The 19,624-nt window shown below is 45.4% G+C and overlaps 1 protein-coding gene across 5 annotated transcripts; it reads left to right on the top strand.

Moving 5' to 3' along the window:
• The first annotated feature begins 5,799 nt into the window (after positions 1 to 5,799).
• On the top strand, positions 5,800 to 19,407 carry CCNE2 (cyclin E2). 5 transcript variants are annotated; one of them, XM_048286439.1, is made up of 12 exons: positions 5,800 to 5,840; positions 7,622 to 7,660; positions 7,756 to 7,864; positions 8,040 to 8,099; positions 10,049 to 10,200; positions 12,029 to 12,164; positions 14,230 to 14,376; positions 15,602 to 15,697; positions 16,367 to 16,501; positions 17,166 to 17,277; positions 17,926 to 18,080; positions 18,483 to 19,407. In XM_048286439.1, exons 2-12 carry the CDS (start codon positions 7,647 to 7,649, stop codon positions 18,582 to 18,584), a joined length of 1,218 nt encoding a protein of 405 aa, XP_048142396.1. In that variant the 5' UTR covers positions 5,800 to 5,840; positions 7,622 to 7,646; the 3' UTR covers positions 18,585 to 19,407. The 5 variants fall into 5 exon arrangements, with proteins under 5 accessions (XP_048142396.1, XP_048142397.1, XP_048142395.1 ...); XM_048286440.1 differs by lacking the exon at positions 5,800 to 5,840 and adding an exon at positions 6,105 to 6,146; XM_048286438.1 differs by lacking the exon at positions 5,800 to 5,840 and adding an exon at positions 6,114 to 6,165.
• The last annotated feature ends 217 nt before the right edge of the window (positions 19,408 to 19,624 follow it).

Raw genomic sequence — 19,624 nt, 5'->3', positions numbered from 1 at the left:
CCTTACACTGTTAGCAACCTTCATTGATGGCCTGGGTCATAGGGCAGAGTTGTTTATGCACCAGGAGGCTGTGCTGCTATTCAGAAGGACTTTAACATGGAGAAATGGGCGAACAAGAACCTCATGGAGTTCAGAGAAGGGAAATATGAAGTCTTGTACCTGGAGGAATAAAAACCCCAGGCACCAGGCCAACTGATTGGAAATCATCTTGGCAGAAAAGGGCCCTGGGGGTCCTGGTGGACATGAAGTTGAGCATGAGCCAGCAGTGCACCCTCATGGCCTTAAAAGCTCAGAGCTTCCTGATCTCCATCAGGCACAGTGTTGCCAGTAAGGTGGAGGGAGGTGATCCTGCCCCTCCACCCTGGAACAGTGAGACACATCTGAAGGGCGTGTCCAGTGCTGAGCTCCAAGAACAAGAGGGCATCTGTAGGGCATCCAGCAAGAGGCCAGGGAATAATAGGATTGAAGACTAAAATTACAAGGAGAGAATGAGAGATAAGATTGTTTAGGCTGGGGACGAAAAGTCTTGGGGGGTCTTGTCAAGGTATATAAACAGCTGAAGGGGGAACAGACTCTTCTCTGGTGGTGCCTAGGGAAAGGACAAAAGGCAATGTGTGCAAGCTGAAATACAGGAGATCTTGAATGTAAAAAATGGGCTCAGTGATCTTCTCCAAGTTGCTATTTTGGCTTTTTCTGAAACTATATGAATAAGTGGGGTTTTTGCCTCCAGTCAGTGGGGATCCTTGATCTCTGTGGCTTTCCAAAGATCATGGAGAGCAGCCTTGAAATGACAGCAGCCAGCTCTCTCAGCACATTGGACACAGGCTTCCATGGATTTGTATGGGCTGAATTGTTACAAGTAGTTCCTGACTTAATTCTCACCCACCAAACAAGCAGGTGACAAAATGATCTATTTAACTGACAGCAGTGAAAATGTATTTGTGCAACATCTTCCCAGAGCAAGAACTGAGTAAAATCTTTCCCTTTGAAATGTAGATTTTATCCTGTACATTTATCAAAGCAGCAAGTGTATGCTGAGAGCTGTACAGTATTTTTCAGGAGAAAGTTTGATCAATTATGCTTGTATAATTGTATCCATACAGATAACCTAACATAGTTAAGCTGATAGTGTTCCTCTTGGGGGTGCTTATTTCAGACCTAAAGCAACTTTTAAAATTTAGCTTGGACAGTCTCCAAAACACCATGAACTAGTGTTTTTTGAAACTTCTCTGTGCTGAAGCAAAAATGTTCATATGAAGGGTTGTATCAATTTAACTATTGGCTTAAGTTCTCATTTTACATTCTAGTTTTTCTGTCTATATAAATCCTTGTATGTCTCTGATAGAGTGTCTTCATCAGTGTTAAATGTCAGAGAGAACCATAATTACTGAATGACTTGATGAGGAAACAGTGTAGTATCTGCTTTCTTTGTCTCATTGACCTCTGGTGCATGTTTATAACCCCAAAATACTGTGACTGTTACTGAGTGATGCTTGCAAGGAAGGTTTGGGTTTTTTGGAACACATAGGAATGACTCTTCAAAAGAACATGCTGATGCTGCTGTGGCACTGTTGTTCCCATGGTCTGGTCATGATTTATCAGTCTTAGAGTGAATGAGACTGAACTGAGACTTAACAGGATACGTTTAACATTTCTTTTTTGCGGCCAGATTTTTCTTGATGACAATACTGTTCTGGAGTTACTGCTGTATAACTAATACTTCAGAAGTTAGTCTCTTGACTTGTTCAAAAGTTGTCTGGGCAGACTGATAACTGAACACTCAAATACCTTAATAAGGCAAATAACTGTTGTAATTTCATGAATAAACTAAGGAAAAGGAATAATAAACAAAAAGCCCCAAACAGATAAGAATAACAAAACCAGGCTATGCAATGCAAACCCACACCTCTTCTGCCATGTCTAACCCTCACAAAGAGCTTGTAACCATCCAACCATGTCAGCCAGCACTCCCAGGTCCTTTTCTGATGGGCCACTTTTCAGCCGCTCTTCCCCAAGCCTGTAGCACTGCATGGGGTTATTGTGACCCAGGTGAAGGACACAGCACTTGGTCTCACTGAATCTCATACCTCTGGCTTTGGCCCATCAATCATTCCTCAGTCTCACACCATAGATAGAAGAGCTAGAACTGAAATTCACTTCTGGGAGTAGACAAGAGGATACTTCTGCCCATGTCAGTCCCTCCTTTCTTAATCAAGATCTCATCTCCTTTGTTTACCTTGCAAAAATTGACAGCTTGTGGCTGATACCCAGATATCCCAAAAGCCTGAGGCCTCCCTTCTCTTTTCCTCCTCTCTCTGCTTCTAATTCTCTGTAGAGCCCCATTTCAGGGAATCTACAATTCTTTTAGCACTCTGATAGATATATTTTTATGCATAATGGTATTTTATTATTATACTGCCCAACTAGGTCACCTTGCTTGGACACAACAATTTGAAGTCTATACAAGAGAAAGTATAGACTTACAGCACAGCCCATGTCTGCCAGTTGAGATCTGAAGCCTGCTCCTGGACACTAGCCTGGATTCAGAAACTCCCTGGGAGAATAGCAGTATTGAGCACACAGTAACTGGACTGATCCTCATGGCTTTAAATCTTGGTAGATTCCAGGCTCCTTCAAATAGATCCATAAAAGGATAACCAAGAAAAACAACCTCAGGTGTGTAAACTTGCAAGGAAGGCCTTAACACCTTCTCTGGAACGTATCTACAAGTGGTAATTGGAAAAAAACCCACTAGACTAATCTAAAAGGACTTGCCGGATCCCAGCGCAAACACTGCTCAGCAGCAGTCTGTTTCTAGAAGCTTAAAAAAAATCTTCTTTGACATTCATCCTCCCTACAGGGGCATCCACACAGTGAAAGAGGATGTACTGTGTGTCAATCCACTTGGAAATATCCCAGCATGGACTGACTAACTTCAATTTTATTGCTGCATCAGAAGGTCAGTGTGTAAGCTTGCATTAAAATCATAATTTCATTGTCTGCTGCAGGATTTGATTACACATTAGCTTCTGGGGTTTGGGTTTGGTCTGGTTGGTTGTCTTGTGGGGTTTTTTTACTGATGAAAATGTGTGGGAAATGTTGCTGGCAGGATGGGGAATGCTCATGGGACCTGGTGCATTTTCCACTACTGAATCAAAACCACAGAAATGTGGCAGGTGACCTGCAGCAGCTCACATCAAAAGGTCTAGAAAAATGAGCAGCATAGCCATTACAGTCTTTGTGCTGAGACCTATTCATGGCCAACCTGACCCATTCAATTTTTAGCTTTGCAGTATTCTTCTTTCACAATGCTTCATGGAACTTACTCCTGATGTACCAAATCCACTTTGCTGCTTAAGCCTGCCTGCCAACAAGCCCTAATTAGGCGTCTGTGAAGGGTGGAGGTTTTTTAGTGGAAAAAGATAATTTGTCTCTCTTCTCTTGCTAGCTGAGGTTTCAGTTATTTTTAACAAATTAGCTATGGTAGTATTTCAACTTCAGCAAGTCAGTTAAAGGCTGGAGGTCAGTTAGGTCAAATTTGCCCATATTCAGGGACCACCTTTTCTCTGTAGTCAGTGGAATTGGAGATGAACTTCCAGACAGCAGGATGCATCTTGCTGGTAGATTTCGGAGGAAGTCAACTAAAAGAGATAGCTGCATGTCTGTTGCAGGCATCCTGAACTATGACATGAGTTATATTTCTTGCAATGAGCTGATGCAATATATTCAGTTGACAAAAGATTGTTTAAATGGCAGTGAGATTTGGGCTTTTTTGCATTCCTTTTGAGCCACAACTAGGAGATTTGCTTCATGACAAAGTCTGGAACAGACATTTTGCAGAGCTGAGGAGGCTGGCTTGGCTGCAATGTCTGTCTTGCACATGTCAGTGCCTTTACTTGAAGTTTGCAGGAACTGTTGTCCCCACTTCATCAGGTGCTGTAAGAACACACAGCTGAGAGATGGCCCTTGGTGCCCAAAACTTGTGACCTGTTAAACTGCTGTCAGGGATCCTACTGTGACATCTCTGCCTTGGCGGGCTGCGCTGCTTTTCTCTTGCCCTTTAAAATAGCAAAGCTACCACAGGGTAAACACCTGGTTACTGTGTTTAATTACTATAATACATGCTTGGAGGCAAAACCTATGTTTACTCTTTAATAATGTTACACTTGGGAAAAGAAAAATAAGTGAAAAAAAAAAAAAGATGTGGATTTACTTAAAGGCAGCCATGGCTTCTCTTTGTGCTGATATGTGCTCAGCGCTGCAAGAAAGTGCCAGTTGTTCCTCATCAGCAAAATGGCTGTAGGTGCCCTGCACTGGGTGTTTTAAAAAAAAGTGTCTGCTTAAAGCATTGCTAAGTATGTGGTGCTGTGGGGTTTGGTTGCAGGAGGTGTGCTGGCACTGAGGGTAAGCTTCAGCATCATCTCCTGTTGGAGAAGGGGATTGCAGGGTGGGTGCTCCTGCAGTGGGCCCTGCTTCCCTTTGAGAGGAAAGATGTGTGCTAATGTCTTTACAAATTATTTGATGGGTGAAGGTGTGGGTGTTAACGTCTTTGAAATGGGTCTTAATGTCTCCACTGACTTTGGGCAGCGGATTTGTTGCAGATCCCAGACAGCTTGGCTGCTGAAACAGACAAGGGTCTGCACAAGCCTGAATTTCTGAACTTTGGGGTAAAACAGTAGGTTCAAGGGGGGATATGTGGTAGGCGATTCGGAAAGGCTGTACCTTCCTAGTACCTCAGGGAAAGGAACAGGGCATCATGCGGCCGGGAGTTTAGAATAAAAGGAGGCTGTGCCCTCTGAAACCCTGAGAGAGAAAACCCCGCGGGCATGTGCCCCAGTGAACTCTCTCCCTTTATTCAAATAAAGTTGAATGACTCCTCTGTCTCGTTTTTGGACATAAACCTCTGGTGTTTGTGGATTTTTCTGACACTTTGGACACGGTGGGACCCTGAGGGGTAGTGGTGGGCCTGGCTGGCAGGTGTGGAAAGATGTTGCGTAGGGGATAGGGCTTGTCTACGGGATATCATGGAGGCTATGCTTGGGGGAGGCTTGTCTTCTGCTGGCACAGAATCACAGAAACAATTAGGTTGGAAAAGACCTCTGAAATCACTGAGTCCAACTTCTGAATGAACACCACCGTGTCAACTAGACCATGGCACTAAGTGCCACATCCAGTCTTTCCTTGAACACCTCCAGGGATGCTGACTCCACCATCTTCCTGGACAGTCCATTCCAATGCCTAATCACCCTTTCTGTCAAGAAATTCTTTGTAATGTCCAACCTCAACCTCCTCTGGCGCAGCTTGAGACTCTGGCCTCTTGTCCTGCCACTTGTTACCCAGCAGAAGAGGACGACCCCTACATAGCGACAACCTTCTTTCAGGTGATTGTAGAGAGAGATAAGGCCTGAGCCTTCTCTTCATCCCGCCCTCGTGCTGTGGGCTGTGTGACAGCCGGCGGCCGCCCCCGAGCATGCCGCGGGGTGTCGGTGCGGTGTCCTCCTGGCGTTCTCACCGCAGCGAGGTGGCGGCGGGGCCCACCGGCCGGTGCCGCGGGGACACTCGGGGGGCCGAGCGCTGACAGCGGCGCTGGCGGGCGGGGCGGGGCGCGCGGGGCCGTGTTTACATCCCGTGCCGCGCACGCTGCCGCGGCTCCGCGCGCTCCCATTGGCGGCCCCGCCGGCGGCCCCGCCCCGGGGCGGGCTGGCTGAGCCCCGCCGGGCGCGCGGGGCCGCCGGCGGAGCCGCCGCTGTCTCGGCGGGGCCCGGGGCCCGATGGAGCGGAGCGGAGCGGGGTGACGGTGCCCAGGGTGCCCCCCGCCAGCGGGGCCGGGCGGCGGAGAGGTACCGGGGCAGCGGGCGGTGGCAGCGATGGCAGCGCTCCTCCCGGCGCTGCCTGCCGCTCTCCCGGACTCCTCTGCCGGCGAAGCCGGGGCGGCCGGGCCGGGACGCGGGGTGTCCCGCGGGGCGCGGGGGTCGGCGCGGCCCCGTGGCACAGGGGCGGCGCTGGGGCGAGCGGGGCGCGGGTGGCGGACGGGCGGGGGAGCCGCCTGCCGCCCTCGCACATGCGCAGCGCGGGCCCGGCCGCGCTATATAGCGGGTTGGCGCCGGCGCCAGCTGAGCAGCGCGGCCCGGGCGGCAGTGGCAGAGGTGCGCGGGGGTCCCGCCGGTGAGGACGGGGGCTGGCTGGGGGATGGTGATGATAATAATAGTAATAATTATGATGTTAATGGTGACGGCAGTGATGATGGTAGCGGTGGTGATGGTAGCGGTGGCGGTGTTGAGGATGGCGGTGATAATGGTAGTAGTGGTGGTAGCGGTACCGGCAGACACGGTGCCGGTGGTGGGGGATGTGAGGGGCGCACTGGCGGCGGTGACTTGGAGCGGTGAGGCAGGAGCGGTGACCAGGAGCCGTGACCGGGAGCGGCGAGGCAGGCTGCCCGCCCGCCCGGGCAGCGTTTTGGAGGGAGAGTGGCTGAGGACAGCCTGGGGGGAGATGTCCCCGCGGGCAGCCCCATCCGCAGGGAGCGGAGAGTGGCGATGGCCCGGACGGGCACCCCCGCCGGGAGCAGCTCGGCGGGTCGGGGTGCCGGCGGGATCCCGCCATCGGCTGCCCCCCGCCCCACCGCGGAGAGCCCCGCGGGGGACGGGCTGCCCGGTTTTGGAGGGAGCCCGGCGCGCTGGGGGCGGGGATGCCGGCCGAGCAGCTTGGCGGGCTGACCCCGACCGCCCGCCTGCGCCTCACCCCGGCGGGTCCCGGCTCCCCTGCCCTGGGAGCGGGGTGCCTGTGGGGACACCCTCTCACAGCTCCGGTTCCTGCGCTGGGGGGTCCCGCTGAGGGGTGTCCCGGCGGGGGGTGGGTGTCTCCCCGCGTGTGAGGCGCCGTCCCGGCAGCCCCTTTCTTCCCCCTCAGGTTTTGGAGGGAGCCGCGCTCTCAGCCAGGCGGGAGCGCGGGGTGGGGGTGGGGGGGGGGGGGCGGGCGGGGCGGCGATCCTGCCCCTCCCGCGCCCCCCTCAGCACCCTCGGGAGCGGGTGGGTGTCTGATCGGCCCTTCGGGAGGGAAGGGCGGGCGGCGGCGGTGCCCCCAGCCCAGCCTGACCCCGGCACAGGCCGCCGCCGCCTCCCCGCTCACTGGAAATTGGCGCGGAACCGGCGCGGCGGGAGCGCGGGCGGCGGCGCCTGGCCCGGCCCATCGCGGCCCGGCCATCCCGGCAGGTGTGGGGGGCATCGCCCCGGAGGGACCGGCAGCAGCAAAACGTGTCTGTGTGGGTGCGTGGAATGGAGGGTGTGGGGGGGCTAGAGGGGTCACAGCCCCAGGGACTCCCCACATCCTCTTGTGAGGGAAATGTCCCTTTATAACTTCCCTGCCCCCACCCCCAGGCAGCCTGAGCTAAACTGCTGGCATACCTGGGCACCCTGCAGCAGGACATGGAGCTGTGTGTACTTATATACCACAGTCATGCTCTGCTTGGGCATTCCTCAGGCCAGTGGAATACTTGTGCCCTTCTATTTGAGCTGTGTAGAACATGCTGCTCTTTGTGATGAGTTCGTGACACAAAGCAGGGAACCTGGTTCTAGTTTTGTGAGGATGCACTAACTGAGCTTATCCTATTACTTTGATCCAGGTAGAGATCTTATAGCCCAAAGAAGATGTCAAGGCGCAGGTAAGCTGTTAGCATTGTACTAAGATTATCTGTACCCATCTAACAGCTGCTGCTCTCCTAATGTCTAATGACTTTTTACTCTTTGCTATTTGCAGTAGCCGTTTGCAAGCCAAACAGCAGCAGCCACTGTCCTGTCAAGAAGAGGCTCCACAAGAACTGCAAGCACTAGATTATCTCCAGACCAGAAAAAGAAGAACAACAGAGGTGAGCAAGTTGAGCAACTTGGAAAATCGAATGATTCTGAAAGTTCTCCAGTGCATTTGGATGGGACAATCTTTAGTCTGCCAAGTTATAAAGTGGGGCAGGGGTAGCAAAGAGTTTGCCTTTAGGTGGGTGTGCTGGTCACTGTCAGTGTATTGATGTGTGTCTCTCTTCTCAGCAGGAGATTAAGAAAAGAGAAGATGGGAAAATTGCTAAAAAACATCAATATGAAATTAAGGTAATTCTATCCTGAATACCATTTCAAACTAGGTAAGGGAGTCCATCTGGTTTATGTTGGTGGGTGTGAAGTCATGCATTCCACACCAGAAAGTATTGAATAGGGGAAGTTTGTATTTTCAGAGATTAAAAACTATGGGAGCTTAGCACCTTTTTATATGTTTTTGCTTTTTTACACATGAGTTTGTTGCAGATCAAAGATCCTTCAATGTAAAACCCACTGCAGTGTAAGGGTAGGTGAAAAAAAGAGAATAACCCTAGATATTTCAGAACAGTTCCATATACAGAGCAGGTAAGGCCTAGAGGCAAGTCTAAACAAGATCACTGCACTTGTTTTAACTTTAGGTGTGGTTTCACGGCCATTTAGTTAAGATTCATAACCACGCCAGGCCATCTTTACTTTCATTTAACAATTCCTTTGATTATTTAAATCATTTTAGGAATCTGTTGTCACTAAGACAGGAAGCTCTTAAAACTGACAGGCCTTATGGTTTTCTATTTTAAAGCAGATTAGTGAAATATTATAACTTTCTCTTGCAAACAATATTGTTTGCAGTTATTCTGTTTGTAAAGTAATGAGTCTAACAGCTATGGTGAAGCAAAACTCTTCTGATTGTGAAGTTGTCTTTGTAAATCTTGAGTAGGAAAAAATGCTGCATAAGTACATCAGCTGTACCTGGGGTGAAACTTTGTCTTACAACTTAACTTTGCTGAAAGGGTGAAATCTGCTTCCCTGTCTCATCTTCCTTGATAGCTGGCCATGCACTCCATCCCCTGCCTTGCTCCATTCTTTGAATGAAGCAGTATGCAGGTTCATCTTGCTAATTTAGCACCACAAAATAAGTTGTTATTCTGCTGGGCTAGTGAGTTAAATCAACCTGGCAGAGGGTCTGACAAGCATTGGGGTGGCACTTAGGCAGTGAGGATCACAGGAGAGAAAGAGGAGTAGGACCTCCCTTTTCTCTTGGCTGCATGCATTAAGGTCAATTCTGCTGGAATATGTAACTTCACTCTTGGGATATTTCAGTCTGGCTATAAATAGATTTAGATATACTAGGGGAATCCTGTGTAGCTTACCTTGCAAGTCAGCTATATAGGAAAAGCTTCTGTGTTCAGGCTGCCCCTCTGTTGCCATTCTTTGTGAATGGGATTCCCCCTTAACTTCACAGAGAATATTTAAAGTTCTGTGTCACCATTTTGAAGGCTGTCAGCCATTACAGCATTGCTTGTGCTCCTGGGATTTGATACTTCCTCACTCATATTAGTTACATACAACCAAATAAGCATAACTGAAACGAGTTATAGTTAACTACAGTAATCTAGGATTCCTTCTCTGAGACCTTCTGTGTGAATACCTTTGCACTCTTCTCCTTTTGAGTCATTGCATCCTATATTTGGCATTGGCAAGCTGAGAGAGTTCACAGCTGCTGCTTGCTCAATGGGTATCTAGCTCTGGAGCTGAGATGGGTGGCTCCTCTCTGGAGCACTAAACTGGAAGATAACAAGTTGCTGAATTTCCACTGAGAGACAGTAGAACCTCCACCCCCTCCTTTCTTTTCCCTCCAAATGGATAAGTAGATAGGACTAGCAACCTAATGTCTTGTGTTATAGTAGCAATTAATATCTTTGCCTTTTGTACTGTAACTGAGCTTTTCAAGCAATGGATAGGTTACTTGTGGGTTCATAAACTAAAGACGGTCATCTTCCTCAAAGCTGAGTTCCCAAATGCATCCAATCTATTTATACATGTTCTGTCTTGACTATGGAAGGTTTTGTTGGCATTTAATTTTCATCTTTCTTGTTTTTGGTACTTGAATCAATGCTGAGATCCAGAAAGACATACATATATTGTACATTACATATATTGGTGCTGTTACTGTAATCTACTCATTGCCTTTCTTGCTCTCATAGTAAATTCAGCATTTAAAAGATACCTTGTTTATTTTGCAGAGTTGTTGGCCACCCACAATAACAGGAGGTGTCTCACCTTGCATAATTATTGAAACACCTCACAAAGAATCAGTAACCACTGACTTCTCGAGATTCAAAAAATACAGGTTCAGGAACCTCTTCATAAATCCATCACCTTTGCCAGAACTCCAGTAAGTTTAACAGATGCAGTAATTGTTAATGTCTTATGAAATATGCTGAACTATTCTAATAAAATCTGTTGTGTTGTGCTTACATAATACACATCTCTACTTGTCTCCTCATCCCACAGAAGATTTAATGTACAAGAAAAAGATAGAAATTCTTGTGTTTGGTTGTTTGGGTATTTTTTTTCCCTGATCTTATAAACACACCAGACTTTTCACCTTTCAGAGCTGTCCTTTTGTAACTTAACACTGGGCACTAAGTGGTTAAGAGGCACATAATGGTTAAACTAAACTTCTTTCTAAAGAAAGAAACTAAACTGCTATTGGAACTGAGTGACCAAAAAGTATTACACAAAATTTTCTTAAAGAACTTAAAAATGTTCAAGTAAACTTGTGGCAATATCACTGTGCAGGTAGCTTGCTAATGCAATGCAATGTGCTTGGTGCAGTCACAGTTCTAGAAAATTGCCCTTTTGCAGAGAGATAGCTTAGCTGACTAAATTACAGTTTTCAATTTCAGAATTTCTTAGACATTCAGGTGTGTTAGATAAGTACCCAGCTGCTCATTGTATCAGCCTGGGGTTTAATGAAAGAGGTGGTAAATTTACTGCAATGTGCTAAGGAAAATTTCTGCCAAGGTGAATGACAAGAGAAGCAGAACATGAAGCATTACTTTAAGAGAACCCTTTCTAGATATACCTTGGTTTTTTTTTTTCTTTGTTCTGCCCCAAACTTGATCAGAACTGGACATGCTGCAGGGTGATTCTTTGCCTCAAAGACATTTTCAGATACAGCATTCCATGCAAGGTGTTTAATCCTGTTGTTGATAGGCATCTGGTAAAGCTGAGCTCCATCCTTTCTGATTAGCCAAATAAGAGGATAATTTCCTTCTCCTGCCTTCTCCATTGTTCCCTAACTGCTGTAGGAAGATCATAACTGATTTCTTAATGCCTTTCTGCTTGAATGGGGAGAGTTGTGCATAAAACAAGCAAATATCTCCCCAGCTTTTAACTTATGATGGCAACAGAATGAAATTGACCTGGGTTAGAATTTGTAGGCAATACCAGTGATCAGCTCTGTCTCTCTGCTTCTGCTTGTGGAAAGATAAATACATAACTCCAAAAATTTCAGTAGGAAATCATAATTTCATTGGTTAACATGCTGTTCCTCTTAGTTACCTGCAGGATGAGAAGTGCATCTAAGAAAAAGCCCATATGGATTAATAATAACAATTACAAATAATAACAATTACAAATATTGATGATATAGGCATCATCTTCCCAAACAGACTGGAGTACTAATAAATTATAAGTTAGCAATAAACAAGAATTAAATTTTTCTCTAAAGAGCTTGCTTCTGAGCCTTGAAGTAAGCTAGGAAATAAAAGGATGGATAAGTGACTTTTAAACACTATCTCAATGTTTTTCTCAAGCTAAACTGGACAACTTCAGGTATGCTTTGTGTTTCCTGGGGAGGAGTATGTTGTCCTTTTTTACAGGGAAGGTTTGGTTTTATCTTGCTCTCTGAACAGCCACTGAACTAGGCAAAATAGGAAACTCTGGTTGCATGTGCAACTTTGGGAGGCACATGTTCAGTTTTACTACCCGTTCTGTAGAACGGGACTTTGCTGATGATGTTGGCAAGCTGCTGTTGTGGTGATGTAAAACGTTCTGAGTATTCCTGCAGTTTTCCAATTACCATAAGGATCTTACAGTATGCAGAATTTTTCTTTCTGTTTCTGAATGTCTGTAAACATAAATAGTGTTTTTATTCTTTTTTTTTTTTGTGAATTGTGTATATACTTAATAATGCTTTGTGTAACTTTATTCCATAGCTGGGGAAATTCCAAAGATGTCTGGCTCAACATCCTGACAAAGGAGAACAGATATGCTCACTGCAAACACTTCACATCACTACATTCTAGTTTGCAACCTCACATGAGATCGATACTGCTAGACTGGCTCTTAGAGGTGTGTACTTTTAGTTACTTTGCTGTGTGTTGTGCCTGTGAAGTAGGCAGGTAAAAGCACAGCTTTTACATAAGGATCTAATAGCAACATGCACACTTAGAAGAAATGGCAAAACTGTTTTGCAACAGAACGAGTGACTGCTTTTGATCCTCTTGGTGAGCTACATCCAGGCCTTCCCAGGCAGGAGGAGCTGAACTTCCCCCCCAGGACAGTGAGCAATAGAATTTAACTTTTGCTCTTGACACACTACTTCCTGCAAGGGAGAGAAATCTAGTTTTGAGACATTTGTATTGAAATTGCTGTAGACAGACCAGTTATGGATCTCTAACTTACAGGATAGACTGTATCTAAGCCATGAGACAGCTGTATTGAGGGTTTATGACCCTGACTATGTCAAGAGCTCTTAAGTGTCAGCCCATGATGCTATTTTCTGATTTCATAATGAATTTTCAATTTTATCATATGAAGAGAGCAGAATATATCAATGGCTGACAGGGAAATGTTCTTGATAGAGACAGGTTCTTATGTGAAAAGTTTACAAATAAATCATACTAGCAAGGAATTTCAAGGACAATGAAAGCTGGTGGTTTTTTAATACACTCTGAATAAAAAAACTATTCCAGTTGTGTGCTTCACTAGTTCCTCTAATGCGGAATCTACATATCACCATTAAATTGGTTTGTTGGTTCTTTTTAACCTTGAATTAGGAAATAATCCAATTTCCAAACAAAAGTATCAACAGGGGCCTTGCTGTTGTCCGGCTCAGTGGTTCTATATGCCACAGTGGATTTAAGTCACAGCAATTTTGAGACCTCTCCAGTAGCTCCTAACACTCTTCTGTAACATTATAACTGAGATACTGCTTAACATGACCAAGTGTTATTATGTTTGGGAATTACACTTCCATAGAAACTGTGCCATTTATTTATGGGTAGGCCTGGTCTGTACAGTTTTAGTTCTGAATCTTCTTTGGAGCAGTCGTTAATAGTATCAGAGTAACACATCAATTATCAGGCAAATGTGTCGGGTCTGAAAGAGTGGGGCTGTGCTATTTCTGCCAATCAGTTGTGTTTTTGGTGGTCAGGAAGGGCCTTAATTTGCAAATGAGCTTCCAACCTTATCTTGGAAAATAGCTTGTAGTAGTGAGATTTTATTGTGACTTTGTATCCAACTAAAAAAATGAAGCATCCGGGATCTATTTCTTGGATACTCTTTTTGGTTCCTGTTCTTTACTGCATGTAGATTGTAGGTAATTTATACATATCTGACTGCTTTCTAGTTGTGAAAGGGGTATGGAGTTGCAGACGAGCTGGAGATGTGGTAGCCCCTACCAATTCAATTAGAAATTAGGTGAAAATGTCGGGCTCTGCCTAAGATCTCCTGGTCTTGGCACTCCTTTCTTTTTTTGTTGAACTGGCATTTGAAACACTTTGATAAAATGCGAGTATTAAAAGTTCTCCCTGCCAGGGAAACCAGCAATGGGATGGAGCAGATGGCGGCTCCCGCAGTTTTGTTCCTGCTTAGTGAGGCTGTCGGTGTGCCTGAGGGGCTGCAGGCAGTGCTCCTGGCCTGCCAGCAGAGCCCACTCCAGCAGAAGCTTCCAGGCTTGCTTGCTGTAGAGCCAAAGACTTTGATTCTTTTTGTGATTCTGCCCTGGGACAGACCTACTGGGAATTTGGTGAGGGTTTGACTTCAGCTTGAGGCTTGAGCCCAGAGTATTCTTAATCAAGGTAATTAGTGTGTGTATGTGTAGGTGTTGCTGTTTTGTCGGGGTTTTTTTCCTCAACAGGCTTTTTTCTTTCAGTGGAAAAATGGTTGCTATTTAAATTGGAAAAAGTATTTTTTGCAAGTTTGTTAGTACATCACAGGCAATTCATGTTTAGATGGGAGCATGGGAAATACGTTTTCCAATCCCATGCTAACCACTGCATCGTACCATACCTAGGTATGTGAAGCTTTGTGTGTGCAGAAGATGAAACTGCATTTTGCTGTTATAGCTTGAATACTCCAATGTGTGTACACAGTTTTATAACAGAAAATTGAGTTGTTTTTTCCCCTGTTGTAGGTGTGCGAGGTGTATGCACTCCACCGGGAAACCTTCTACCTAGCTCAAGACTTCTTTGATAGATTCATGCTGACACAAAAGAACATTAACAAGAGCATGCTTCAGCTCATAGGAATTACCTCATTATTTATTGCCTCCAAACTTGAGGTAAGCAGCTCTCTTACAGGGAGGAGGGTGTTGAATTTTGAGTAACTAAAAAGACAGTGATAACGATTATTTCTCGTCTGAATTTTTGGACTTGATGGTGTATGTACAACACTGAAGGTCAGAAGGGGAAATTTTTTTTCTCTTCCTTCAATTGTGCATTTGTCTGTCTCTTGAAGTGTACTTTTTGTCCTCCCTTTCTCCAGCAGCAAGGAAGGAGACCACATAAACTTAAAAGGGATGCAAATGTGCTAGAAGTAGTTTTGTTTTGTCTTGTCTTTTTCCAAATATACAGCAGTTGGCAAACAATCTCAGGAATGGGTGTGGGACTTGAACAAAACCAAGCCTAATTCTCAAACTGCCTGTACATCAGGATGATATCCTTATGATATCCTCCATTTAGTGGAGTGTGAGTCTTAAGTGCAGGGATGGTGGGAGATACTTTACATTGTGTGCTACATCCACAGGCCAAGAGCATCATTTTGTATATTGCCTAGTAGGCTAGACTGACAGGAAGACTTGGGATTAAGCTGTTACCTTGGAACCCCCAGCTCTCACTGTTGTTCCCGAAGCAAGGTTGTGCACTATGAGCAGTCACCTGTCCTAAGGAAGTGTGGGGCCATAGTGGTCACAGAGCCAGCTGGTAGGGAAGCAGTTTTGCTGGCAAGCTCTCCTTTACTTACATACCTAACTGTGCTTGGCCCCAGCTGGCATGGCTGGCTTAGCAAATTTCCTTAACCATCTCTGCACCATGGATTTTGACAGTTACAGTGGCTGGTTGTGGGATTCTTTTTCTCATTTTTTTTTTAGCTTTTCTCTTTTTTTTTTTTTAAATCAATGTGATTACATCAGCACTGACATGGCAGGTAACCTGTACCAGACAGCCATCTACAAAAATTGGGATAATGCATGTTTTTACAGCATTGGAACGGCTGAGTAGAAAGAGCTATAAATGAAAGGGTGTTCTGATTTCTTGGTCAGCATTTATTTGCCCAGAAGCTAAAAGAGTTGCAATAAGTCCATTGCATCATACAGTAGATACTAACACCCAAGTAGGTTATATCTTATCTCCTTATCCTTCCTGAAGTTTCAAGTCACTTCATATAATGAAAAAACACTGTTGTAGCATAAGAAATGTTAACATGGACAGAAGAGTATTTCCCAGTATCTTCTCAACCTTTCTCAGAACTATAAGACACACTAATCTTCATTTTCCCTCCCTTTAAAGGAAATCTACGCTCCTAAAATACAGGAATTCGCTTATGTCACTGATGGTGCTTGCAGTGAAGATGATATTGTAAGAATGGAACTTATTATGTTAAAGGTAATAATTTGCTGTGTTTTGAAGTGCTGGGTGAAAGACTCCAGCTGAGCCTTGTGTTTCAATGTCACTTTTTTGCTTAGAAAAAGAACCTGTCCCTGTTTCTGCACAATAGTGAAGCCTTTGTTGTGTGTGCAGTGGATGTCTGACGTCCCTGACTGGTAGAAAAGGGCAGGTTTCTCATGCTTGTGTGAATGTAAATGCTCTTAACAGTGCAGCCAGGCATGGGCAGGTTGGAAGGCTGTCACTGTAATGTACTGCACTTGCCAATGTCCCTTGCTGTCCAGGAACAGGGGCTTCAGTGCTCCTCACGTTGGAAGGGCTCCACCAGCACAGGACTCTATACTTCTTTAATAGATATGAGCTGCAGATTCATGCAGTTAGCCCAAAAGCTTGAGGAAATAATATTAATTTCCCAGCTTCTGAATGGAGAAGACACATAAAATCCAACTGCACAGGTAAAGGGATACAGATTTGTGCTGATCTCTAGCACAGCCTTTCAAAAAGCAGTGAGAATGCAACCTAAAAAGAATATTTGTGTTTGAAATTGTAAATCTTTAGTGTCTTTTAAGGATACATGCAATAATCTCAGGAGAGGATTAGGAAGAACTCAGAGCACAAAACTGTCCTTGAGTGGTTTAAGACACTTAACTGTTTGTTAAATATTTGCAGGCTTTAAAATGGGAACTCTGTCCAGTGACAATTGTCTCTTGGCTGAACCTCTATCTTCAAGTGGATGCTCTGAAGGACGTTTCGAAAGTGCTGCTACCTCAGTATTCTCAGGAAAAATTCATTCAAATAGCCCAGGTCAGTAGTAAACTGTTGGAACATGGTTCTTGGGACAATGACAATCACAACTGAACATCACATACTGAAAGCCCCTTTGTTCTAAGTGTTCCCTTGTTTCCCCTCGCCTGTTACTTTGTTAAGGAATGAGCAAGTTTGACTCCACCAAAGAAGTTCAGTTTTGAGGACAAGTACCCCTGTGTTCCTTGTCTCCCTGCTTTCACGTTCTTTAAGACTTTTCTGTGTGATGGAAAAATAAAAAATCCATCTTCTTTCTTTAATCACTGTGCACTCCAGCATTCTATAAACAGCAGTGCCAGCTCTGAGGGGAAGGTGGATAATTTCAGACCCCAGGCTGTTTTTACCTGTGTTGCCCCTAACAGTGTTTCTGTGTAATTGCCAAGAAGGCAGCCTTGGGAGTGTTTTGACTATTTTGGAAGTGCTGTGGTTCAGTTTGTTATGGACATGTGTTGTGCCCAGCCTCAGAGAGGCTAACTGAAGCTGGGTAGCTCAGTGGTGTAAATACTGCACTAGGTAGGATTTAAATTTAAGAAACTCCTTCCTGGAGCTCAGCCCTGTTCTGAGGCAGAGGCTGTAGGAGGACTGCTGTGTGCATAGCCCTCTCTGAGACAGGATCATGCTAAAGGATCAGCTTGTTAAAATCTGTCACTCTTCATGTGCTTAGCTTTTAGACCTGTGTATTCTGGATGTGAATTCTTTGGACTTCCAGTACAGAACACTAGCTGCTGCAGCGCTCTGCCACTGTACCTCAATCGAAATAGTTAAGAAAGCTTCAGGTAAGATACCTCGGTAAAGCTTGGCCTTGTTAGGCAGGGAATTCCAGAAGCTGTCACAGGCCCAAATCTGTTGAAAGGGTACTGGTTTACCAGGCTGCCAAAGACCAAAGCCTACATGGACACTAGTATTTGTTCTGTGGGTTTCTTTTCCTTCTAATTTCACTTCCTACCACTATTTCAGATGTTACAAAGACTCAAAAGAAGGAAACACCTTCAGCAGTGCAGCCTTTGCTAAGGAATTAAAACATTCTTGCTTTTGGGCTAATATTTGCTCTATGACTTCCAGATGTCTGGAGGATCATTAGCTATATATTTGGCCACTTTTTCTCCTGAAATGCAGTTCTCAAGCAGTCATGCATGGCTGTCAGCAGCACCCAGTGTATGTTTTTATAGCATGACCCACAATCTTGTGTTCAAGCCACAAGTCACTTCAGCCTCCCCTGGAAAGCAATAGCAACCCTTGTGACCTCCATTCACCCTCCTCAACCAGCACCCTTTTAAGTTACAAGCATAAGGAAATGTTGGCTGTTTCTGGGGGGATGTTTCTGAATTTTTATCTGCAGTATTATTTTTTAACTCATGGCCATATTGGAACACTGTGCAACTCGCTCATGCTTTCTAAATATGTTCCTGTGTTCTACCCTTTAGGCTTAGATTGGGACAGCATTTCAGAGTGTGTACAATGGATGGTTCCTTTTGCAAATGTGGCAAAAAAAGTTCCTGTGAAGCTGAAGAACTTTAGGAAGGTTGCAGCGGAAGATCGACACAATATCCAGACCCACACCAATTATCTGGACATGCTGGTAGGTGGTTTGTGGATGTGCAGTTCAGGCAGCTGAGAGTACATTACACAGCCCTTGTCCTGAGGCAGCTGTGAGCAGCCAGAGCACCTCCCTGCTCACACCTGGCCTGGCTCACCTCAGCCAGTGAGTGCCCCACCACCAGTGATGCTTTAAACATGTGATTTACCCTAACACTCCCAGGCCTTAAGCAAACACTTGCCTTAGCCGTATTGGAGCGGTGTTTGTAAGAGAATAATCTTCACTTTGTTATGTAACGTCAGTTCGGTTTTCTCACTATCCTAACTCTCTGGAGTGCTCGAATTGTATGAGATGTGTGAGGAAGCACTGCTGCCTCCTGCTGACACAAAAAAGTGTAGACCTTGTCACAGGTATTAACTGTTGTCTTCTTCCCCCAATACACAGGAAGAAGTGAACAGTGGAGTAGTGTCTACTGCCCCAGGGCAGTTATCACCTGTGTCAACAGGAGGAATAATAACCCCTCCCAAAAGCACAGAGAAGAAATGAAATACAGCCAACTGTCATGAACAGATTCAGAAACAGGACTTGGTGCTTCAGAACAGGACCACACTAAAGGTGACTCGTGTTCTTCACTGCTATTCAAGACTTGGGCAGTAAAAGATGCAACAGATGGAAACTGAGACCAGCATCCTCCTACAGACTTGACAAAAAGAGCTCAGCTGAGCATTGCACCCTGCTATCACAAGAGCCTGGACCACTTTGGTCCATTCTGACATGACTTAATAGTGAGAACTGAATTCTTAATTTACGAATTTCAAGAACATTTTTAATAGGGCTGACACAGCAGACTTGCTTTACTTTGGGTTAGATGAGCAGGAGAATATTGACAGCTTGTACGTATTACCTCTTCTTGACTCTTTTTGTTTCCTTGGTAAGGTCAGAGCTCACTCATGTCAGTTAGTCCCACCAGCTCAGGTGCAGTATTACAGAGGTCCGTGGGTAAGCAGTTCACGTCTCTGAAACCACTCTGCGCATGCAGTACAGTGCAGCCAGCCTTGTATCAAATCCCAGCTCCACAGGAGGCTGAGAAATTTAAAGCCCTTTAGGCCTGCCATAAACTTCAGTTTTAGTGCATCACTGACCTCAGGTAAGAGTACCAGCAAAGAACCTGCTGCTGCAGTAACTCGAACTGGAAAAAGTACAGTCCCCAGCTACCCACTTGCAACAAGAACTGGAGAAGGTAATGGAATAAAGGGAGCTGCAGGTACTCTACAACCACTCATGTCATAGGAACAGTATTTTAAACTGTGGAGCTGTATGTTATCAGTGTTTATTATAAACAGCATTAACTACTGTGTTTTCCTTGGAATATTCACTACCTCCGAGTCACTTCTGTGATGAAGGGCAGTACTGGGAAAGAAGGGTATCAGTCCTCCCTCTTTCACGATGCTCCTATCTGTGCCCCACATCCAGGGACAAGTGTTACATGACACTGAGCAGCCCACAAAGCTGCACCAGAGCATCAAGTGCCACCCACATCTGCATTACACTCACACCAACTTGGCAAACTTGAATTCATGTCTTCT

This window comes from Corvus hawaiiensis, chromosome 26, assembly GCF_020740725.1.
Source record: "Corvus hawaiiensis isolate bCorHaw1 chromosome 26, bCorHaw1.pri.cur, whole genome shotgun sequence".
NCBI classification, from domain to species: Eukaryota; Metazoa; Chordata; class Aves; order Passeriformes; family Corvidae; genus Corvus; species Corvus hawaiiensis.
The sequence above is the reverse complement of the archived record's forward strand: the minus strand, read 5'-3'. Positions and strand labels throughout refer to the sequence as shown.

Excerpts from the sequence above, each read along its gene's own strand:
- CCNE2 (XM_048286439.1), top strand. Across the intron at positions 14,377-15,601 it reads TTATTGCCTCCAAACTTGAG|GAAATCTACGCTCCTAAAAT; the intron begins GTAAGCAGCTCT and ends CTCCCTTTAAAG. Across the intron at positions 17,278-17,925 it reads AATAGTTAAGAAAGCTTCAG|GCTTAGATTGGGACAGCATT; the intron begins GTAAGATACCTC and ends TCTACCCTTTAG.